The following is a 17,324-nucleotide window of genomic DNA, read 5'->3' as shown; positions in this document are numbered from 1 at the left end:
TGGAGTCAAGAGGACTTGAGTTCAAGTGTGACCTCAGACACCTGACTTTTACTAGCTTTGTCACCTTGGGCAAGTCATTTAACTCTAATTACCTCACTTCCAGGGTCATCTTCAGTCATCCTGAGTCCTCTCTGTCACTTGACCCAGATGGCTCTGGAGGACAAAGAGGATGATGACTTAGTATGGCACCTCTCTCACTCAAATCCAATTCATATGCTTGTTATGACATCACCTCTCTGATGTCATGGTCTACCTAGAATGAAGAACAAAATGACAAGGGGAAGACCTAGTGGAGAGAGTTGTAGTAGTGAGAGTTGAGAGGGCAAGTGATCACAGAAACCCAGAATCTCTGCCTGATAAACTCGGACCACTCCCATTTCTGAGGGCAGGGTTTTCTGTCCAGAAACCCTAGCACTCTGAATCCTGGTTCAGCACTGATAGTTCCACATCTGCTTATAAGAATGGATAAGAATGAAGCCAGGATGGCCAGCAATGGGGAGGTGATCAGAGCTTATGCAACCTTTGAGGACTGGGACCCAATGGAAGGGAGGGGAGGTTGGCCAGAAGCTCAGGGATGATTCTGATACCTTCCTCTTTGCAGTCCCTGGACTCCCAGCCAGAGCAGATTGCCCTCAGGCCCAAGGAATTCTTTCTGACTTATGACATCGAAGTCTTGACTGAGACCCAGGTGAGGGGGCTTTGTGGGTCTTTCACATTGGAGGAAGGAAACATGATTATGGAAAGGATATTAGCCCTGGGAGAACCCATTGGTTTGGGATAGTGGCCCTGGGAATGAGATTGGAAGGTAACAATCCAATTCAACCCCACTGTTTTTAAGAGAAGGGGAGAAATTTGCCCAAGATCTAGCTTCCCCTGAAGGTTCTAGCTATGCCATGTGTGAGGACAAAGACCCAGCTGTGGGTGAGGGTCCACTGGGTCAACTGTGGAGAAGTGAGAAGGGCCAGTGTCCAAAGTACCATGAGAGAGAAAGAGAAGAGCTTCCCTAAAGCCTCTTTGTATTGGTTCATTGGAGACTGTTCAAAGGGTGGGATCAAGAGAAAAGAGGGTGGTATAGTCAGGAGATGAGGGAGAGATTTCCACAGAGAGTGATCTGAGGCTCCCTATATCTGAAGGTGTTTCATAGTCTCACTTCTGCCTATTCTTCCTCACTGGTTAGGCTTAGGTCCAAAAGATATCTTTTCTTGTCATTTCCTTCCCTTTCTGGGGAATGAAGTTGTTTTTATGGTAAGACTGGGATATCTTAGCTGCTCCATTTTTCAAAGACTATCTTCTATCCCATGTTGTGACAATTGCTCTGTCTCGTCAGGGTACACATATCCTAGCTTTGTGATATTCTTCAAAAACCTAACCTATGTGTCTTCTATCTGGCCAGGTGGTCTGTTGTGTATTGCCACCATGAATCCCTTCTGTTGCTTCCTCCTTTGATCTTTACTCTGCTGCTTCCCCCTCATTAACTCCTGACTTTCCCTATATGAGTATATCTTCTCCCTTCACCACTCATTTTATGTAATCTGTCCTTTTAGAATGAGGGATGACATTTCAATATTGTATTCCTACCATAAGCCAAAATGTCCTGAGCTGAGATCCTCACACCCAACCCACTTGATTTCTCCATGTTCTGTGTCATAATAAGTTATGTCCTCAGTGTACTAAGAACATTTGTTCTTCCAACAACTTTCTTAGCTGGGTAATACAAGCAACACCAGATTCATTTTACTTGAGAGAGGAAGTGTTCTGCCTTGGGTCATCTAACTTGTCAGTGATAGAAATGAGGATTTCAAACTTTGAAAATTCACCAGACTTTTCCTTGTACCATACTGCTAGGAAATGCGGTTGGGCTATAAATCTGACTTCCCAAAGGCTGGAAAACAGTCCCAGGGAACTTAGCTGGTTTGGTGGGCTATCTCATGGGGTCAACCTGAACAAAAATTCACCCTTGGGGGTTCCAGGAATTGCTTCCTATTGAGCTTGATTATCAAATTCCTTCTGAGAATGGCTTATGAAAACGAACTTGAGAGAAGCAAGGAGCCTCTGGGGACAATCACTTTGTAGGCATATAAAGGACTTGGGGCAATTTTATTTTTGGTTTTCGCAAGGCTGTGAGGTTAAATGACTTGTCCAAGGTCACCTAGCAAGGTAATTATTATGTTTCTGAGGCTAGATTTGAACTCAGAAGTCAGGAGGACTCCAAGGACTTGACTTGGTGCCCTATGCACTGAACCACTTAGCTGTCCCTTCTTTTTAAAAAAAAACCAATTTTCAAACTTCTGGGAGATACCAAAGAACAGGTCATACCAGAGTCACCCACGTTTCCTACCTGTTAACCTGTTTGTGTAGGATGTGAGTACCCCCATCTAGTGGTCAACCCAGATGGGGTTAGGTGCCTCAGGTGGGAGTTTGTAACAGATTAGAATGTGGTCAGTTCTCCTCCAGAGACCTCAGCTGCAGCTTCTAGATTTCCCCAGTTCCTTGACACATGGATCCTCAGGATCTCACTCTGTTCTCTCCAGGACACAGGACAGGAGCATGCCTAGCAAGACATGTACCCTCATGATGAGGGGAGAATGAAGAGTCTGCTCCCAAATGAGGAGCAATCACAATTCCTAGGAACTGTGACTTTGAAAAGGGGGTGAAAGTTTGTTTAGAGGAGGTTGAGGGCAGGAGGACAAACAGTGTGGGTAAACATGTGGCTTTCAGACCTGGGTCCCAATCCCCCTATCTGTGGCTGCTGTCAGTAGTTGATCCTGGGAAATAGTATATTTCTAGAACTTAGGACCCAACTCATTTCTGACCAGGAATCTTCTCTACAATGTCTCTGATGAGCAGTCAGCCAGCTTCTACTTGCAGAGCTTCAGTGATGGCAACCTGACTACTTCTGAGATAGCCCCTTCTGCTTTTGGACAGTTCCAATGATTTGGCAAAGCACCTCTCTGCGCCTCCCTCCCTCCCTCTTCTTTTTTTATCCTTGTGGGCCTGGCAGAACCCAAGCCTTCAATCACAAGGCAATGACCCTCTAAATATCCCTGAGTCGTTCCTTCAGTTAGTCCCCACAGCATATGACTGAGGTCCCTTATGGCTCTGCTTATCTTGCTTGGATGCCCTATGGTGGCTCAGTAACCTTCCTAAAACTGGCACCTAGGAAGTCACCCCTCAGGAGACTTCTGCTCACCTTGCTGAGGGTCAGGGTGGGAACTATTGAGCCTCAGACACTCCCTAAGAAAGGCCGTGATGCCCATTCAATTTCTAATTTTAATTGTAATTTTTATTATTTAATATTTAATGGTAAGGACTTCAAGAAGGGACTTTTCTAGGCCTCAGTGAGTGGGTGGCAGACTTGGTACTCTTAATAACAGAGTTCTTTTAGTTCAACTTAATGAACATTAATTAAACTCCTTATAGGGACTAGGTACTAGGAATACAAAGACAACAAAACTGCAACGGTCTCTGCCCTCCGATGGGGGAGACAGTGTGCTTGTAGCTAATGATATAAAGGCGGGGTAGATGGGGAGAGTCCAGAATATAAATTGTGTAGCACATAACGAGCTGAATCTTGAAGGGAGATGGGGATCCCAGAAGCAGGGAATGATGCTCAGGACAATCCTGGGCCTGGACTTGATGTTCTTCTACCTGGGTAGGACCCTCCCCAGGAGGGGCCTTTGAGAGACCAGGTATCCCTCCTGGCCATGAAGATACACACCTCCCCAGCCCAGTGAGGAGTCCAGGGAAGGAAACAGCAATAGATTCTTAGGGTGTCAGAGATAGGAAAGAACCCTAGCGATTATTTTAAAGAGGAGAAAACTAACCTGCTTTCTCAGATGACAGAAGTCTCAGTAGGCCAGAGCAATGGGTCAAACTGTGGAAGAGGATAATTAATGGATAGCCTGACATTTGGGTTCAAACAATCCACTTCACAAGTTGGCCTTTCTAACAAATTTGAGAGTTACAGAATGAGTTCTTATCCCTTGCCTCAATTGGTCCATTTCTTTTATTAATTTTTTTTGCAAGGCAATAAGGTTAATTGAGTTGCCCAGGGTCACATAGTAGGGTAATTATTAAGTGTCTGAGACTGGATTTGAACTCAGATCCTCCTGACTCCAGGGCTGGTGCTCTATCCACTATGCTACCTGGCTATCCCCATTCAGTTCATTTCTAACCCTAATCCCACTATTGTGAGGGTGGTTTTATTATCCTCACTATATAGATGTGAACACTGAACCTCAGAGAGGTTCACACAATCAGCAAATGGCAGAAGTGAGATTCAGGCCCCAATAATGTAGTACAGGATCTGAGGAGCAAGTCTGGAATAGTGGTTTGAGTGTTTGAAGCAGAGGCCTGAGTTTGCATCTTGCCTCAGATTTTTTTAGCTGGATGACCCAGGGCAAATCCCTTCACCTCTCTGCCTCTCTTCTGTGAAATGGAGCTAATAACTGCACTTAGCTCAGAGAATTTTTGTGAGGATCCAATGAGATAACCCAGAGAAAATAGTTTGCAAACCTTAATTACGATAAAGATTTTCGTTCTCCTCCTCCAGGACTGCTTTTTGAGTAGAGCAAGTTGGACAAGAACCTCTTCCAGCCCTGGGTCCTTCCTCATGCCTAATTCAGGGCTTTCCACAGAGAAGGGACTTCACAAATAGCAATGTATTTTGTCTTTGTTCATTTCTTTGCAAACACCAGGACCTCAAGAACTGGCATTTCTCAGTTCTGACCCCTGCATCCCTCAAATCAGCAGAGCCTACATGAGGACTGCTAGGTGCAATATTGAGCTGTTTATACCTGCTGAAAGAATACATCTGTTGTCATGTCAATTAAATTTCAGCTCCCTGGAACAAGACCCTGGTGGCCCTATCTTAGTTTCATCTCTGCTGTCTCCTAAAGTTCCTCTGCAGTGGGTAGCAAAATGCAATGAGCCTCACTTTTCTGTTGATCAAACAGAGCCTGGAAGAAAAAGGCTTCCTGATTCAGATTTGCCTTGCCCCGTGCTACCTTGGGTCAGTTGCTTCACCATCTCCCTCCCCACCCCCTTAGGCAGCCTGAGCTGGGCATAATCACTCTGCTTCTGTTTAACTCTTCCTTATTTCACCAATTTTAGGTTGTCACAGTGGATGTGAAGAACAAGAAAGCCATATTCAAGGATGGTTTTAAGATGGAATACAATAAATTGCTCTTGGCCCCAGGAAGCACGTGAGTGGTGGTGGTGGGGTGGGGATGAGAACAGCTCTCCAATGGTCCCAGATCTCTTAGGACTGCAAATTACTTTTTTTGGTCAGTCCACAAACTTTTATTAAATGTCTACTATGTAGACTTGGCATTGTTCTAAGCACTGTGGCTCAAAAAAGGCAACACCCCAGTCCCTGCCCTCAAAGGAGCTCACCCTGTTAAATAGGGAATGTCGCCAAGAGTTTCCATTATGCAGAAAATCCTGGTAAACTAGGAAATGTCAGAGATGAGATTTGAACTTGAGTCTTGGTGATTCTAGATCCAACACTAGATCCTCTGGGGATGCCAACAGCCCTCCCTCTGACTGGTCCTATCCATCCTCAGTGATATCTTTCATATTGCTTCTTATGGCTGTTATTGTTGGTGATGTCTTGCTGCCGACTGACACCCATTTGCCTCTCTATTGCCCTTGGGATCACCACAATTTTGACTCTTCTGTGATAATGGTGTTCTATGATTCACAGCTACAGAGCAGACCCAAAACAATGTTTGTATTGAAAGAGGTGGGATTGGCTCACGGGGCAACTGGAGATATAGTGGAAGTTCTGTGTGGTTCCCCCAAGTACAATCCAGTCTTTTCTCCTCTATCCAGGTCTTGACTCATCTCATCCCTAGACACTATCTCATCCTGTACTTTTCTCCAAATTTTATATACTGATGAACTGAGGGCAGTCCAGTCAATTGCATGTTATCGTCTGGGCAGCAGGCATTTTTCATCCACTTGGTTTTTCTTGTGTGGATTACTCGGCAATGGAAATGGGGGAAAAAACCACTCATTCAACATTTACTGATGGCTCTGTTCATGTTCTTCTACTAGGTACCAAAGTGGGGTACCAAGATGACTAGAACCTAATCCCTTCCCTCGAGTTGTTTCCAATATAGTTGGGAAGATGGTATTCCTTCTGAATCACCAGTGAGACCTTTCTCAATACTTGTCTTTGTGAATCCTAAAGCCCTACCTACATTGCTATTCGATATAGTACAGGCAATGAGCTCAGTTTTACAGATGATGAACCTGAGACCCAGAGAAGGTGAAATTACTTACTCAGGGTCACACTAGTAATGAGTGGCACAGCTGGGATTCACTTGATCCTGGGACTTTTGATACAACCCCACTGGAGACTTACACTCTACCAAAAATAATAATCATGGAACAAGAAGTGTTCAGATGAGAGGTGGTGTTTTTGATGGCTCTGAGGAACTCATACTTGATTGTTAGCAGGTTGGGGCAGAGAAGGCAAGGGGCTACAATTTAATAGGCAGAGATTGCCAGGGGAGCATCCTCCTCTCCAGCCATGGGGAGGAACTGGACTCCATCACTGATCCTTTTGATGAAAACACACTGACCAAAAAATGAAGTGGAAGAGTCCTGGGATTTGAAGTCTGAGAATGTGGAATGGCAACCCAATGCCACAATTTACTGCCTGGGTGACCTTATATAGGTCACTGAACCCCTCTTTCTTGAGTTCTCTGGAAAGTGACTAGATGTTAGCTTTGCCATTTGGATATAATTCATTTATCTGGAGATTACTAGGAGGGTAGGAATTAACAGGAGATGTTCAGGGGATTTAGGGAGATTCATGGGAAAGGCTGGGTGAAGACTGGGAGTGGGTGGGGATTAAGGAGCTAAAATTGAAAGAGGTTCTTGATGACTTAACTAATAAAGCTCACTTAGACCAGGCCACTCCTTTGACAAAACCAGTCATTCCTCCCATGCACCATCTGACCAGATTGCTGACAACCACCCAGCTCTCTCCCTTCATTCACTCTTTGCCGCTCTAATACCTAAGTCCAGCCTGGCCTCTGGGTCTTTTACATGCCCCTCATGCTTGTTTTTGCTTCTCTGCCTCAGCTCTTCCTGGTGTAGCCTCCTCCTCCTCTTCCTCCTCCCCATTTTCCTCTTCTAGCCAGGGGTTAACCCTCTTATCTCCCTCTTGAATTTACCCTATATTGCTTCATATTTGCTTCTCTGCACACTTGCTGTCCCCCCCCCCATAGACCCCTCCCCCAGTAGAATATAAACTTTTTTTGTAATTTGTTTTTAGGTTTTTTTTTTTTTTTGCAAGGCAAATGGGGTTAAGTGGCTCGCCCAAGGCCACACAGCTAGGTCATTATTAAGTTGTCTGAGACTGGATTTGAACCCAGGTAATCCTGACTTTAGGGCCGGTGCTTATCCACTGCACCACCTAGCCGCCCTTAATATAAACTTTTTTTTTAAATTATTGCCATTAATTTTTTTTTAACAGTTGAGTTCCCAATTCTCTTCCTCCAACACCTTTCCCCTTCATTGACAGCCATTGTATGTATGAAGCCATATAAAACATTTCCACATTAGCCAAAAAAAGGCAAGAAAGTAAATAAAGGAAAAATATCAGTTTCCATTTTTCCCAGAATTCACTAGGTCTCTCTCTCTCTCTCTCTGGGGCAACTCATGATCAGAGTAGCCAAGTCTTCCACAGGTGATCAGTGTTCCATGTTGCTGTTACTGTGGACAATAGAACGTATACTTCCTGGGGGTGGCAGAGGTTTCCTTTTTGGCTCTGTATCCCCAAACCCTAGGCCTTCATAAATGATTTTTGAATGAATGAATGGTAAAAGTTGGAGAGGAAACTTGACAAATAGAGATATTAGAATGATTTTATCTCTTTTTGTGGGGAGGGTAGCCCCAAGACGCTCAGTTGCAAAGGAAAAGAAGTGGAGAATGTTTTCACTATTCGGACCCCAGAAGATGCCAATAGGATAGGGAAGCTGGCCCGTGGGAGGAATGCTGTCATTGTTGGGGCTGCCTTCTTGGGTGAGTAGGTCTTTGTCAGAGGCTCCCAGGCTTCCTCATGCTTGGAGGGACCGTCCTTGCCCCAGTCCTTAGCAGTCCAGCGTATCCTTCCTTTTAAGAGGTCAGTGCCTATCTCCATCTCATTTCCTTGGGGAGGGTAAAGTATCCAATGTCATCTCAGTTTCCTGGGGAGCTTGGGCTTTCCAAGTCCATCCTCATCTCAGGAGCTCAAGACAACCCAGTCCCCTAAAAAGTTGGGAGTGTCCATCCTCTTCCTCACTCTCAATACTTGAATCACTCCCCATCTCTGTCCCCTGAGCACTTGAGAGAGATATCAGAGGGTCCCCCTCCCCATCTTTGTCCCCTGAGCACTTGAGAGGGATGTCAGAGGGTCCCCCTCCTCATCTCTGTCCCCTGAGCACTTGAGAGGGATGTCAGAGGGTCCCCCTCCCCATCTCTGTCCCCTGAGCACATAAGAGAGATATCAGACTGTCCCCCTCCCCATCTCTGTCCTCTGAGCACTTGAGAGGGATGTCAGAGGGTCCCCCTCCCCATCTCTGTCCCCTGAGCACTTGAGAGGGATGTCAGAGGGTCCCCCTCCCCATCTCTGTCCCCTGAGCACTTGAGAGAGATATCAGAGGGTCCCCCTCCCCATCTTTGTCCCCTGAGAACTTGAGAGGGATGTCAGAGGGTCCCCATGCCCATTTCAGTTCTCTGGGGTCAGTGTGCCTTCTCGTCACCAGGAATGGAGGTAGCTGCATATCTGAATGATAAAGCACACTCTGTGTCAGTTGTGGAGTTAGAAGAGACACCATTCCGGAAGTTCCTGGGGGAGAAGGTTGGGCGAGCCCTCATGAAGGTGAGAGGTTGGTCCGGCAGCACTCCTAGCTGAGCACATGTTCTTCTGGAGCTCCTGGGGAGAGGGAAACCAAGAGACCCTTCCCCTAGGGAAGAGGAGCTTCTGGGGGACCTACCTGCCTTTTCTCTCCCTGTAACAGATGTTTGAGAACAATGGGATTAAGTTTTACATGCAGACAGAAGTCTCGGAGCTTCGGGCCCAGGAAGGGAAGGTAGGTGTCCCCAGGACTCCCTGCATTCTCTTTTCTTGCCCTCCCCAGAACCCCTCTGAATGCTCCTGGGTCCAGTCCAATTCCAACCAAATTCAGAAAAACCTTTGAGATAGGTAGAGAGCGCTGTCCCTGGTGCTGAGAGAGTCCAGAGCTTGGGAAACCCCAACTCCTGCTCTTAGGAAGTTTGCATAGCAAGTCTTAAACTTGGATTCAAAAAGTCATCTTCCCAAGTATAGATGGATAGATGGGGGGCTGAGGGGATTGATCAGGAGCTCTGAGGAACTAAACCCCTCTCCCCAAAGTCAAGTACAAGACGGGGAGGCAGGGACTTTGAAGGATATTTTCACTTTGCATTGAAAATACAGGATCTTACTGTAACATTGTGAAAGAGGTAGGGGATACAAGTAAGAGGCTGTGTTACAAAGGACAAACTGAGTCTCCAAGAATTACCAGAATTGTATCAGGCCATAGGTCAAGCTGTCACACTCCAGCCAAGGTCCTCAGAGCCCCAGTCTGGATCCCTTTCTACCTCACTACCTGACTTGGGTAGTGTTTTTCAAATTATAAGATGCTTTTAAAGTTTGGTAGATAATGTGTGTGTGTGTGCTAGACTTGGAATTGGGAAGACAGCTCCAGGTTCGAATCCTGCCAAGTCACTCTGCTCAGGCAAGATTTGCCATTACCTATGCTTAGTAGAGCAGTGGAAACACTAATTGGACTTCATAATTCTTAATGTCAGCAAGCTTTGTTAATTAATTGTGTAGAAACATTAATTTGTATCACAGATTAGACAATTCAAATTTTGACCCCACTATGAATGGTCGCTCAATCTGTTTTCTTGGATTTCCCATTACTATGTTATACAGTACTCATTGACAAGGTTCCTTCCCTATTTGGTTGGAGGCCATGTGTCTCCCTCCAATGTGGTTGCCTAGCAAATCTGGAAATCTGGAAATCTCCATGCATCATCACTGCCCTCAAGTGAGCATGGTGGATATTAGAGTCTCATGTGTGGAGAACCCAGGAATAACCTATGATCAGTGTGACCACCATGGGCTTTTTGGTAGCTTTCTTAATAGTATTAGCTAGGGATGCTGGCTGATTACACCCAAATTTTGGTTGGTGGTTAGTACCCCAATTTATTTACCAGTTCATTGAATTGGTGCCTAATGCGTTAAACTAATAACATAGTTGTTTATCAAATTTTTCCTTTGGATGTCTGTGCTTCTTTGGGGTCCCATGTGCATATCATTTGTTTATGAAGATGCACACATAAGGTTTACTAACCCACGTTTACCTTGATATTGGAAAGCAAGTTATAAAAAAACCCCCATCAAAATACTTCATCATAAGGTGGCGGCCTAATGCCAAATGGAGTCATTCTGTCAAGGCAACAAAGTCATTCTCACTATGGTCCCTTCACCTCCAGGTCTCAGTTTCCTCTTCAGTAAAATGAGGAAGTTGGATGGGATGCCTTCTCAGATAGTTTCCTTTTTTTTTTTTTTTATCATTTTTGAATTATAAAGATTTTATTTATTTTGAATTTTACAATTTTCCCCCCCATCTTACTTCCCTCCCCCCCCACAGAAGGCAATTTGCCAGTCTTTCCATTGTTTCCATGCTGTCTGTATATTAATCCAAATTGAGTGTGATGAGAGAGAAATCAGATCCTTAAGGAAGAAACATAAAGTATAAGAGATAGCAAGATCAGACAATAAGATACCAGTATTTTTTCCCTAAATTTAAGGTAATTGTCCTTGGTCTTTGGTCAAACTCCACAGTTCTTTTCTCTGGATATACATGGCATTCTCTATCACAGACAGCCCCAAATTGTTCCCGATTGTTGCGCTGATGGAATGAGCGAGTCCCTCAAGGTTGATCATTGCTCCCATGTTGCTGTTAGGGCAGACAGTGTCTTTTTGGTTCTGCTCATCTCACTCAGCATCAGTTCATGCAAATCCCTCCAGGCTTCCCTGAGTTCCCCTCCCTCCTGGTTTCTGATAGAACAATAGTGTTCCATGACACACATGTACCACAGTTTGCTAAGCCATTCCCCAGTTGAAGGACATTTACTCAATTTCCAATTCTTTGTCACCACAAACAGGGCTGCTATGACTATTTTTGTACAAGTGATGTTTTTACCCTTTTTCATCATGTTTTCAGGGTATAGACCCAGTAGTGGTATTGCTGGGTCAAAGGGGATGCACATTTTTGTTGCCCTTTGGGCGTACTTCCAAATTTCCCTCTAGAAAGGTTGGATGAGTTCACAGCTCCACCAACAATGTAATAGTGTCCCAGATTTCTCCCAGCCCTTCCAGCACTGATCGTTGTCCTTTCTTTTCCTATCCGCCAGTCCTTCTCAGATATTTTCAAGCACTATAGCGAGCATCCTATGATCTTGTTTTTAAAAGTACTTTTCCAGGATAAAGTGCTTTGTGAATGATAAACTGAAGAACGCCATGTAATTTGAAGGGTTATCCTTAGTCGAGTGTAAACTGCTGGAGGGCAGGCACTCCTTTCCTTTTGTCCTTGTATCCCCAGTGCTTAGCATAGTACCTGGTCCTATGCTGGTATAGAGAACTCTGGGATGAGGAAGCTCACTCTGCTATTTCCCTAAGACTCTCTTAAGGAATGGTTAAGAGCCTGGCCAGGGTCACTCATCCTAGGTTTTGGGATTTGAACCCTGGACTTACTGATTCCAAGTCAAGCTCATTATCCATTTTGTCAGCCTCTCCTGGCCCTTAGTCCAGGTTGTCCTGAGAGAAGCCCCAGGAGCCAGCAAGAGGGAAAGGAAGGAAGGGCTGAGAAAGGGCAGGGATGGGACCTGGAAGGGAGGGAGGGACTGGAATAGGGGGTCTTACACAGGAGGGTCATACGAGATTTTTAATATATTTTTTTGGAATTGAAGTGAATGGGCTAGCCTCGGATAATCAAATAGTGTTGGTTCAGGGTCAGAGACCTGGCTTCAAGGCCAGGTCCGACTATTTTCTAGCTGTGCTTCCCCAGGCACTGAGCCTCAGCTTCCTCTCCTGTACAATGAGGCTAATCTCTGGGCACTCCCTTTTTCCCATTGCTACTGTGGTTTCTGAAGAGGCTGAGGCACTGGGAAGCAAAGGTCACCAAGTTTGGCAAGATTCGTTTTGAGAAATCACATCAATGAAGACTGGTTATACTTTGTCCATCCACCACCACACATTGATTTTTGGGGGCGGTTTTGGGTTTTTTTTTTTTCAAGGCAGTTGGGTTAAGTGACTTGCCCAAAGTTACACAGCTAGGTAATTATTAAGTGTCCTCAGGTCCTCCTGACTTCAGGGCTGATGCTTTATTCACTGTGCCACCCAGCTGCCCCCAGACTTAATGATTTTTAGCAGGTCACAATAGTTATAACCCTGTCATATTTGCCTCCCTCACACATTTCCAGGTGGCTGATCTAGGGAGAAAGTGATAGCTCGGAGAGGGTGAGGGGCTTTCTGAGGTAACATAGCAGGCACAACTTCTATCCAGGTGACTTCACCGACCTTTGGGATGGTCCAAGATTTGCTCTCTCCTATGTGAAACACCCCACTTCATTCATTTATTATGTGGATTGGGGAGTGATGAAGGCCTCTTAACCTTGGGGTTTCTTTTCCCTTACGTTGTCTCCTCACCTCCTGCTTCTTTTTCCCCTCCCTGAAGCTGAAGGAGGTGGTACTGAAGAGTGGCAAGGTGGTCCGGGCTGATGTCTGTGTGGTAGGCATTGGTGAGTGGGACCTCCTTCCCCACCTTGGCATCTCCCCACCCCCCACTCCTATACTCCCCTATCAGGCAGGAATGGGACTGAGGTTGGGCCTAGGGCCTAGAGAAGTGTGTTTATAGGGAGGAGGTCAGGAGGAGGTAGGAGTGCTGTTGGCCTTCAAGGTTCCAGGTCAGGCTTGATGGTAGAGATTTGGGTCAGTTGGGGAAGGTGGCTCATGGCTAGGGCTAGAAGAGCCTTTTGGCCTAGGGTCAGGGTCCCAACCCTTGCTAGGAACATTATTGGAATTTAATCTGAGCTGAGGCTTAAGATGGGGCTTGGAGTACAGATTGAAGTTTGGGCTACAGCTTGGGGTGACAGTTGGCATAGAGTTTAGATGGAATGTTGGGTTGGGTTGGGTCTCCATTAAGGTTTGGGGTAAAATGAGGACTACATTTGGAGTTGGCTGAAGGTCAGAGCTGGAGCTAAGGCTGAAGCTAGAGAAGAGGTTAATGCAGACACTTGTCTTTCATGCTCCAGAAAGTCCAGGAGAGGAGCCCCAAGGGCCCAGGCTCCAAAAGCCTCCCTCCTGAGGCCCCCATCCCTGCCCTTCCTCAGCTCTTCCTCCCCCCCTCGTTGGGCCCTATTCCAGCCCTTCCTCCCTCCTTTCCAGGGTCCTACTCCTGCCCTTTCTCAGTCCTTCCTTCCTTTCCCTCTTGCTGGCTCCTGGGCTTCTCTCAGGACAACCTGGGCTAGGGGCCAGGAGAGGCTGCCTCATACCTACCTCTGTCCCATCAGGAGCAGTGCCAGCCACAGGCTTCCTGAAACAGAGTGGAATCAATATGGATGCCCGGGGCTTCATTCCTGTGAACAAGGTCAGGTTGGGTCCCTCTGGGCTTAGGGTTGGCAGGCTTCAAAGTGGGAAGTTTTGTATAGGCTGCTCAGGGGACCCTTAGAAAGGGGGAGTCAGGGCTGAGTGGTGAGCACCTGGACATGGGGAGGATTCCTGGACTCTGGGCTGGGCAGGATGGAACAGTTCTGGGCTAAGAGTTCTAGGCTCAGAGTTGGGCAAGATAAAACAGTACCGGATTGGAAGTTCTAGATTCTGGGTTAAAAATGTAAGAATTGTTTTGGGCTGGGAGTTCTAGACTCTGTAGAAAAGGTAGAACTGCTCTGGACTGAGAATTCTAGGCTCTGGGCTGAACTGGATAGATAGAACTATACTGGTTGGGAGTTCTAGGCTCTGGGCTGGGCTAGGTTCTTGGTCCACCATCTCTTCCAGACCGATGTGTCTCCTCTCTCCTGCCCCAGCTGCCATCTGCATTTCATTCCTCCTTCTTCTCTAGATGATGCAGACAAACATCCCTGGCGTCTTTGCAGCTGGTGATGCTGTCACATTCCCACTGGCCTTGAGGAGCAACAAGAAAGTGAACATTCCACACTGGCAGATGGCCCATATTCATGGTGCGTGGAGGACCCCATGGGAGACTTTAGCAGGCCTTCCTAAGCAGGCACCGTGCTCAGCCTTAGAAGGGGTGGTGGGTGGCGGGTGAGCACCTAGCTCCTCAGCTTGGTCCTGAGAAGGCAGAACTACATCTCCTTTATCTTTGGCACTTACATTAGGAAGTGTTTGTTGAATGAGTAACAGTCAAACCCATTTCTATACCACATTAATTTATAAAGTTCTTTCCTTCGAGTAACCTATTCAGGTGAACAATGCACTATGATACCCATCTTTTAGAGAAGGATCCTGAGGTCCTGATGGATGCCCAGGGTCACATGACCAGGATGTGGCAGAGCTGAGATTCTGATACATTTCTTTGAACTCCAAATCTTGGGTTCTTTCCACTAGACTTTGTGGTCTCTAATGAATGCAAAATCATGTCATTTCTACGTGCCAATCAGCAATTAAGGCAGCCCCTGACCTCAAGGAGCTTCCATTCTATAAGTAGAAGATGGCATGAGTGGTGGCCAGGGAGGCAGAGAGAATGGGATTGATATAATTGGGTAACTGATTGATGTGTCTTTCTAGGAAATGGTGATTGGATGGATGGCTGTTTCCAGAGTTAAGCCTTAGAAGGGGTCATGGAGAAGAGAACATAAGCCAGGGCCAGGGCCAGGGCCAGGGCCAGGGCCAGGTGGTTCAAGATGGCTCAAGATAAGATGATAGGCTCCCCAACCAATTCTGAACCACAGATGTGGGACCTTCTATTCTGGACAGATGTGGAGGCTGGAGAGTGGGTCCTATTGCATAGGGATAGCCAGGATGGAGCAGATGAATGACTGGTTGGATCAATAGACAGATGAATGAGTAAATGGATGGATGGATGGATGGATGTATGGATGGAGAGTGAATAATAAAATAGATAATTGTGTTCCAAGCAATAAAACTGTCCCTGCTCTCAAAGAGATTAAATTCTAATGGGGGAAAATAACACTGAAAAGAGCTGAAAAGAGAAGAGGAAGGAAAGAGTTACTTATGGGGGAAGGTCAGAGTCCAGGAGTCCAGGGAGTCATGGATGGATGGACAGAAAGATAAAATAATAGACAAACTGCTGACGAATGGATGGATCAGTGGAGAGACTAGACATATGGATGGGTTGGTGAATGGTGGATGTATATACACATCAATACATGTATGAGACGATGAGGGATACTCGGATTGGTGGATGGATTAGACAGTTGGATGAACAGATAGATGGATGAATTAATGAATGAAGTGATAAATGAATGGAATATCCCTTTTCATCTAATTCACTGATCAGAAATCTGAGTGGGAATTAACATTTTGACCCAGATCCCACATTTCATGATCTACTTTCATGCTTTCTCCCTTCTCTTTTCTTATCCTGAGGCTCAGTGAAGTAGAGAGAATCTCCCCGTTCCCCCCCCCCCCCCCCCCCCCCGCCACAAGCCTTTGACTATTTGCTAAGAAACAGTCTTGCCTGGACAGAAACACGATGATCTTGTCCATGGTCAAAGGGCCTCCCCATCTGTCAGAGTAGATGCCTCCCTCCATGTCTTAGCAGATGGTTTCATGACTGACTGTGGCCAGAATGCCCGGGCCCAGCCAGCCTTCTAGAGCTGAGCTGTGATGCCTTTACCCAACGTGGCTTTGATGAGAGGAAAAAGGGTCCATCTGGGTGTACTGGAAACCATTCCAGGGTTTGGGATCGCCTTTGAAAGCTCAGGGCCATCTGCTAAAGACACAGGAGGGAGGGGGATGCTAGTGGAGAGCCCTGGACCAGAACTGGAGAGGTTTTGTTAGTCAGTGAGTGTATAGGAAGAACCTAGCATGGTGCTAAGGATCTGGGGAAGGCACAAGATGGCCCTTGGCCTCAGGGCATTCATCGTGTCATATAAACAACTATGTATAAACAAGATTCTATAACTAGGTATGCTGGTGAAATTTGATATAGCAACAGGGGGAAGGCGCTGGAATTAAGGGAATCAGGAAGGACTCCCCACAAAAGGGAAGGTTTTATCTGGAGTCTGAAGGAAGTCAGGGAACACCCCAGGTCTGGGGGACAGCCGATAGAAATTGTTGGATAGAGAGGAAGGCCTTGGTGCCTCTGGCTTACAGGGGTACATGGGCAGGAGAAGGGTCAAGAAACAGGAAAGACAGGGGCCAGGGTTCAAAAGGCTTGGAAAGCTTAGCAGAGGATTCCGTACTTGATCCTGTAGGGGACAGGAAGTCACTTAGATGAGAGAGGGCAGATGGTGCCATGGTCAAATCTGAGCTTTAGCAAAGATAAGTTTTCCAAAGAAACAGTGTGTGTAAAGCATTTTTGCACAACCAAAAGAACAATGGTGAGATGAGAGTGTGCATCAATGGGCAGCTAGGTGATACAGTGGATAAAGAACTGACCTTGGAGTCAGCAGGGCAGGAGTTTGAATCCAGACTCAAACATGTGACCTTGGGCAAGTCACATAACCCTGACTTGCCTCGCATTCAGAGCCATCTCCTGTCATCCTGATCCATGTCTGGACCCACATGGCTCTGGTGGAGAAAGGGAGGCTGGTGTCTTAGTACAGCCTCCTTCTCTCAAATCCAATTCATGTGCTTGTTATGACAATACCTTCCTGATGATATAATCGTCTTTTCAAATAAAGGACAAACATTATTAAGAGTATATTGGTGGGGGCGGCTAGGTGGTACAGTGGATAGAGAACTGGCCTTGGAGTCAGGAGTACCTGGGTTCAAATCCGACCTCAGACACTTAATAATGACCTAGCCGTGTGGCCTTAGGCAAGCCACTTAACCCCATTTGCTTTGAAAAAATCTGAAAAAAACCCAAACAAAAACAAAAAAAGAGTATATTGGGGGGCACCGGCCCTGGAGTCAGGAGGACCCAAGTTCAAATCCAGTCTCAGACAGGTAATAAATTACCTAGCTGTCATAAATTACCTAGCAAGTCATTTAACTTCATTGCCTGGCAAAAAAAAGAGTCTATCAAGCTTAAGAGATTATACTCAAGATAGTGAACTCTTGCCAGGATGCCTTGGTCAGGTGTGGCAGAGTCTGAGGT

The 17,324-nt window shown here is 46.1% G+C and overlaps 1 protein-coding gene across 3 annotated transcripts in view; it reads left to right on the top strand.

Moving 5' to 3' along the window:
- Positions 1-17,324, top strand: part of AIFM3 (AIF family member 3) — a 35,565-nt gene that overhangs the window by 12,498 nt on the left and 5,743 nt on the right. For all 3 annotated transcript variants that reach the window (XM_074201144.1, XM_074201146.1, XM_074201145.1), the window contains exons 8-15: positions 602-688; positions 5,113-5,204; positions 7,904-8,034; positions 8,757-8,872; positions 9,012-9,083; positions 12,759-12,822; positions 13,594-13,670; positions 14,142-14,259. In XM_074201144.1, the coding sequence (XP_074057245.1) occupies positions 602-688; positions 5,113-5,204; positions 7,904-8,034; positions 8,757-8,872; positions 9,012-9,083; positions 12,759-12,822; positions 13,594-13,670; positions 14,142-14,259 (757 nt within the window). The remainder of the gene's footprint in view (positions 1-601; positions 689-5,112; positions 5,205-7,903; positions 8,035-8,756; positions 8,873-9,011; positions 9,084-12,758; positions 12,823-13,593; positions 13,671-14,141; positions 14,260-17,324) is intronic.

Source organism: Macrotis lagotis, chromosome X (genome assembly GCF_037893015.1).
Source record: "Macrotis lagotis isolate mMagLag1 chromosome X, bilby.v1.9.chrom.fasta, whole genome shotgun sequence".
In the NCBI taxonomy this organism is placed as follows: Eukaryota; Metazoa; Chordata; class Mammalia; order Peramelemorphia; family Peramelidae; genus Macrotis; species Macrotis lagotis.
The sequence above is the reverse complement of the archived record's forward strand: the minus strand, read 5'-3'. Positions and strand labels throughout refer to the sequence as shown.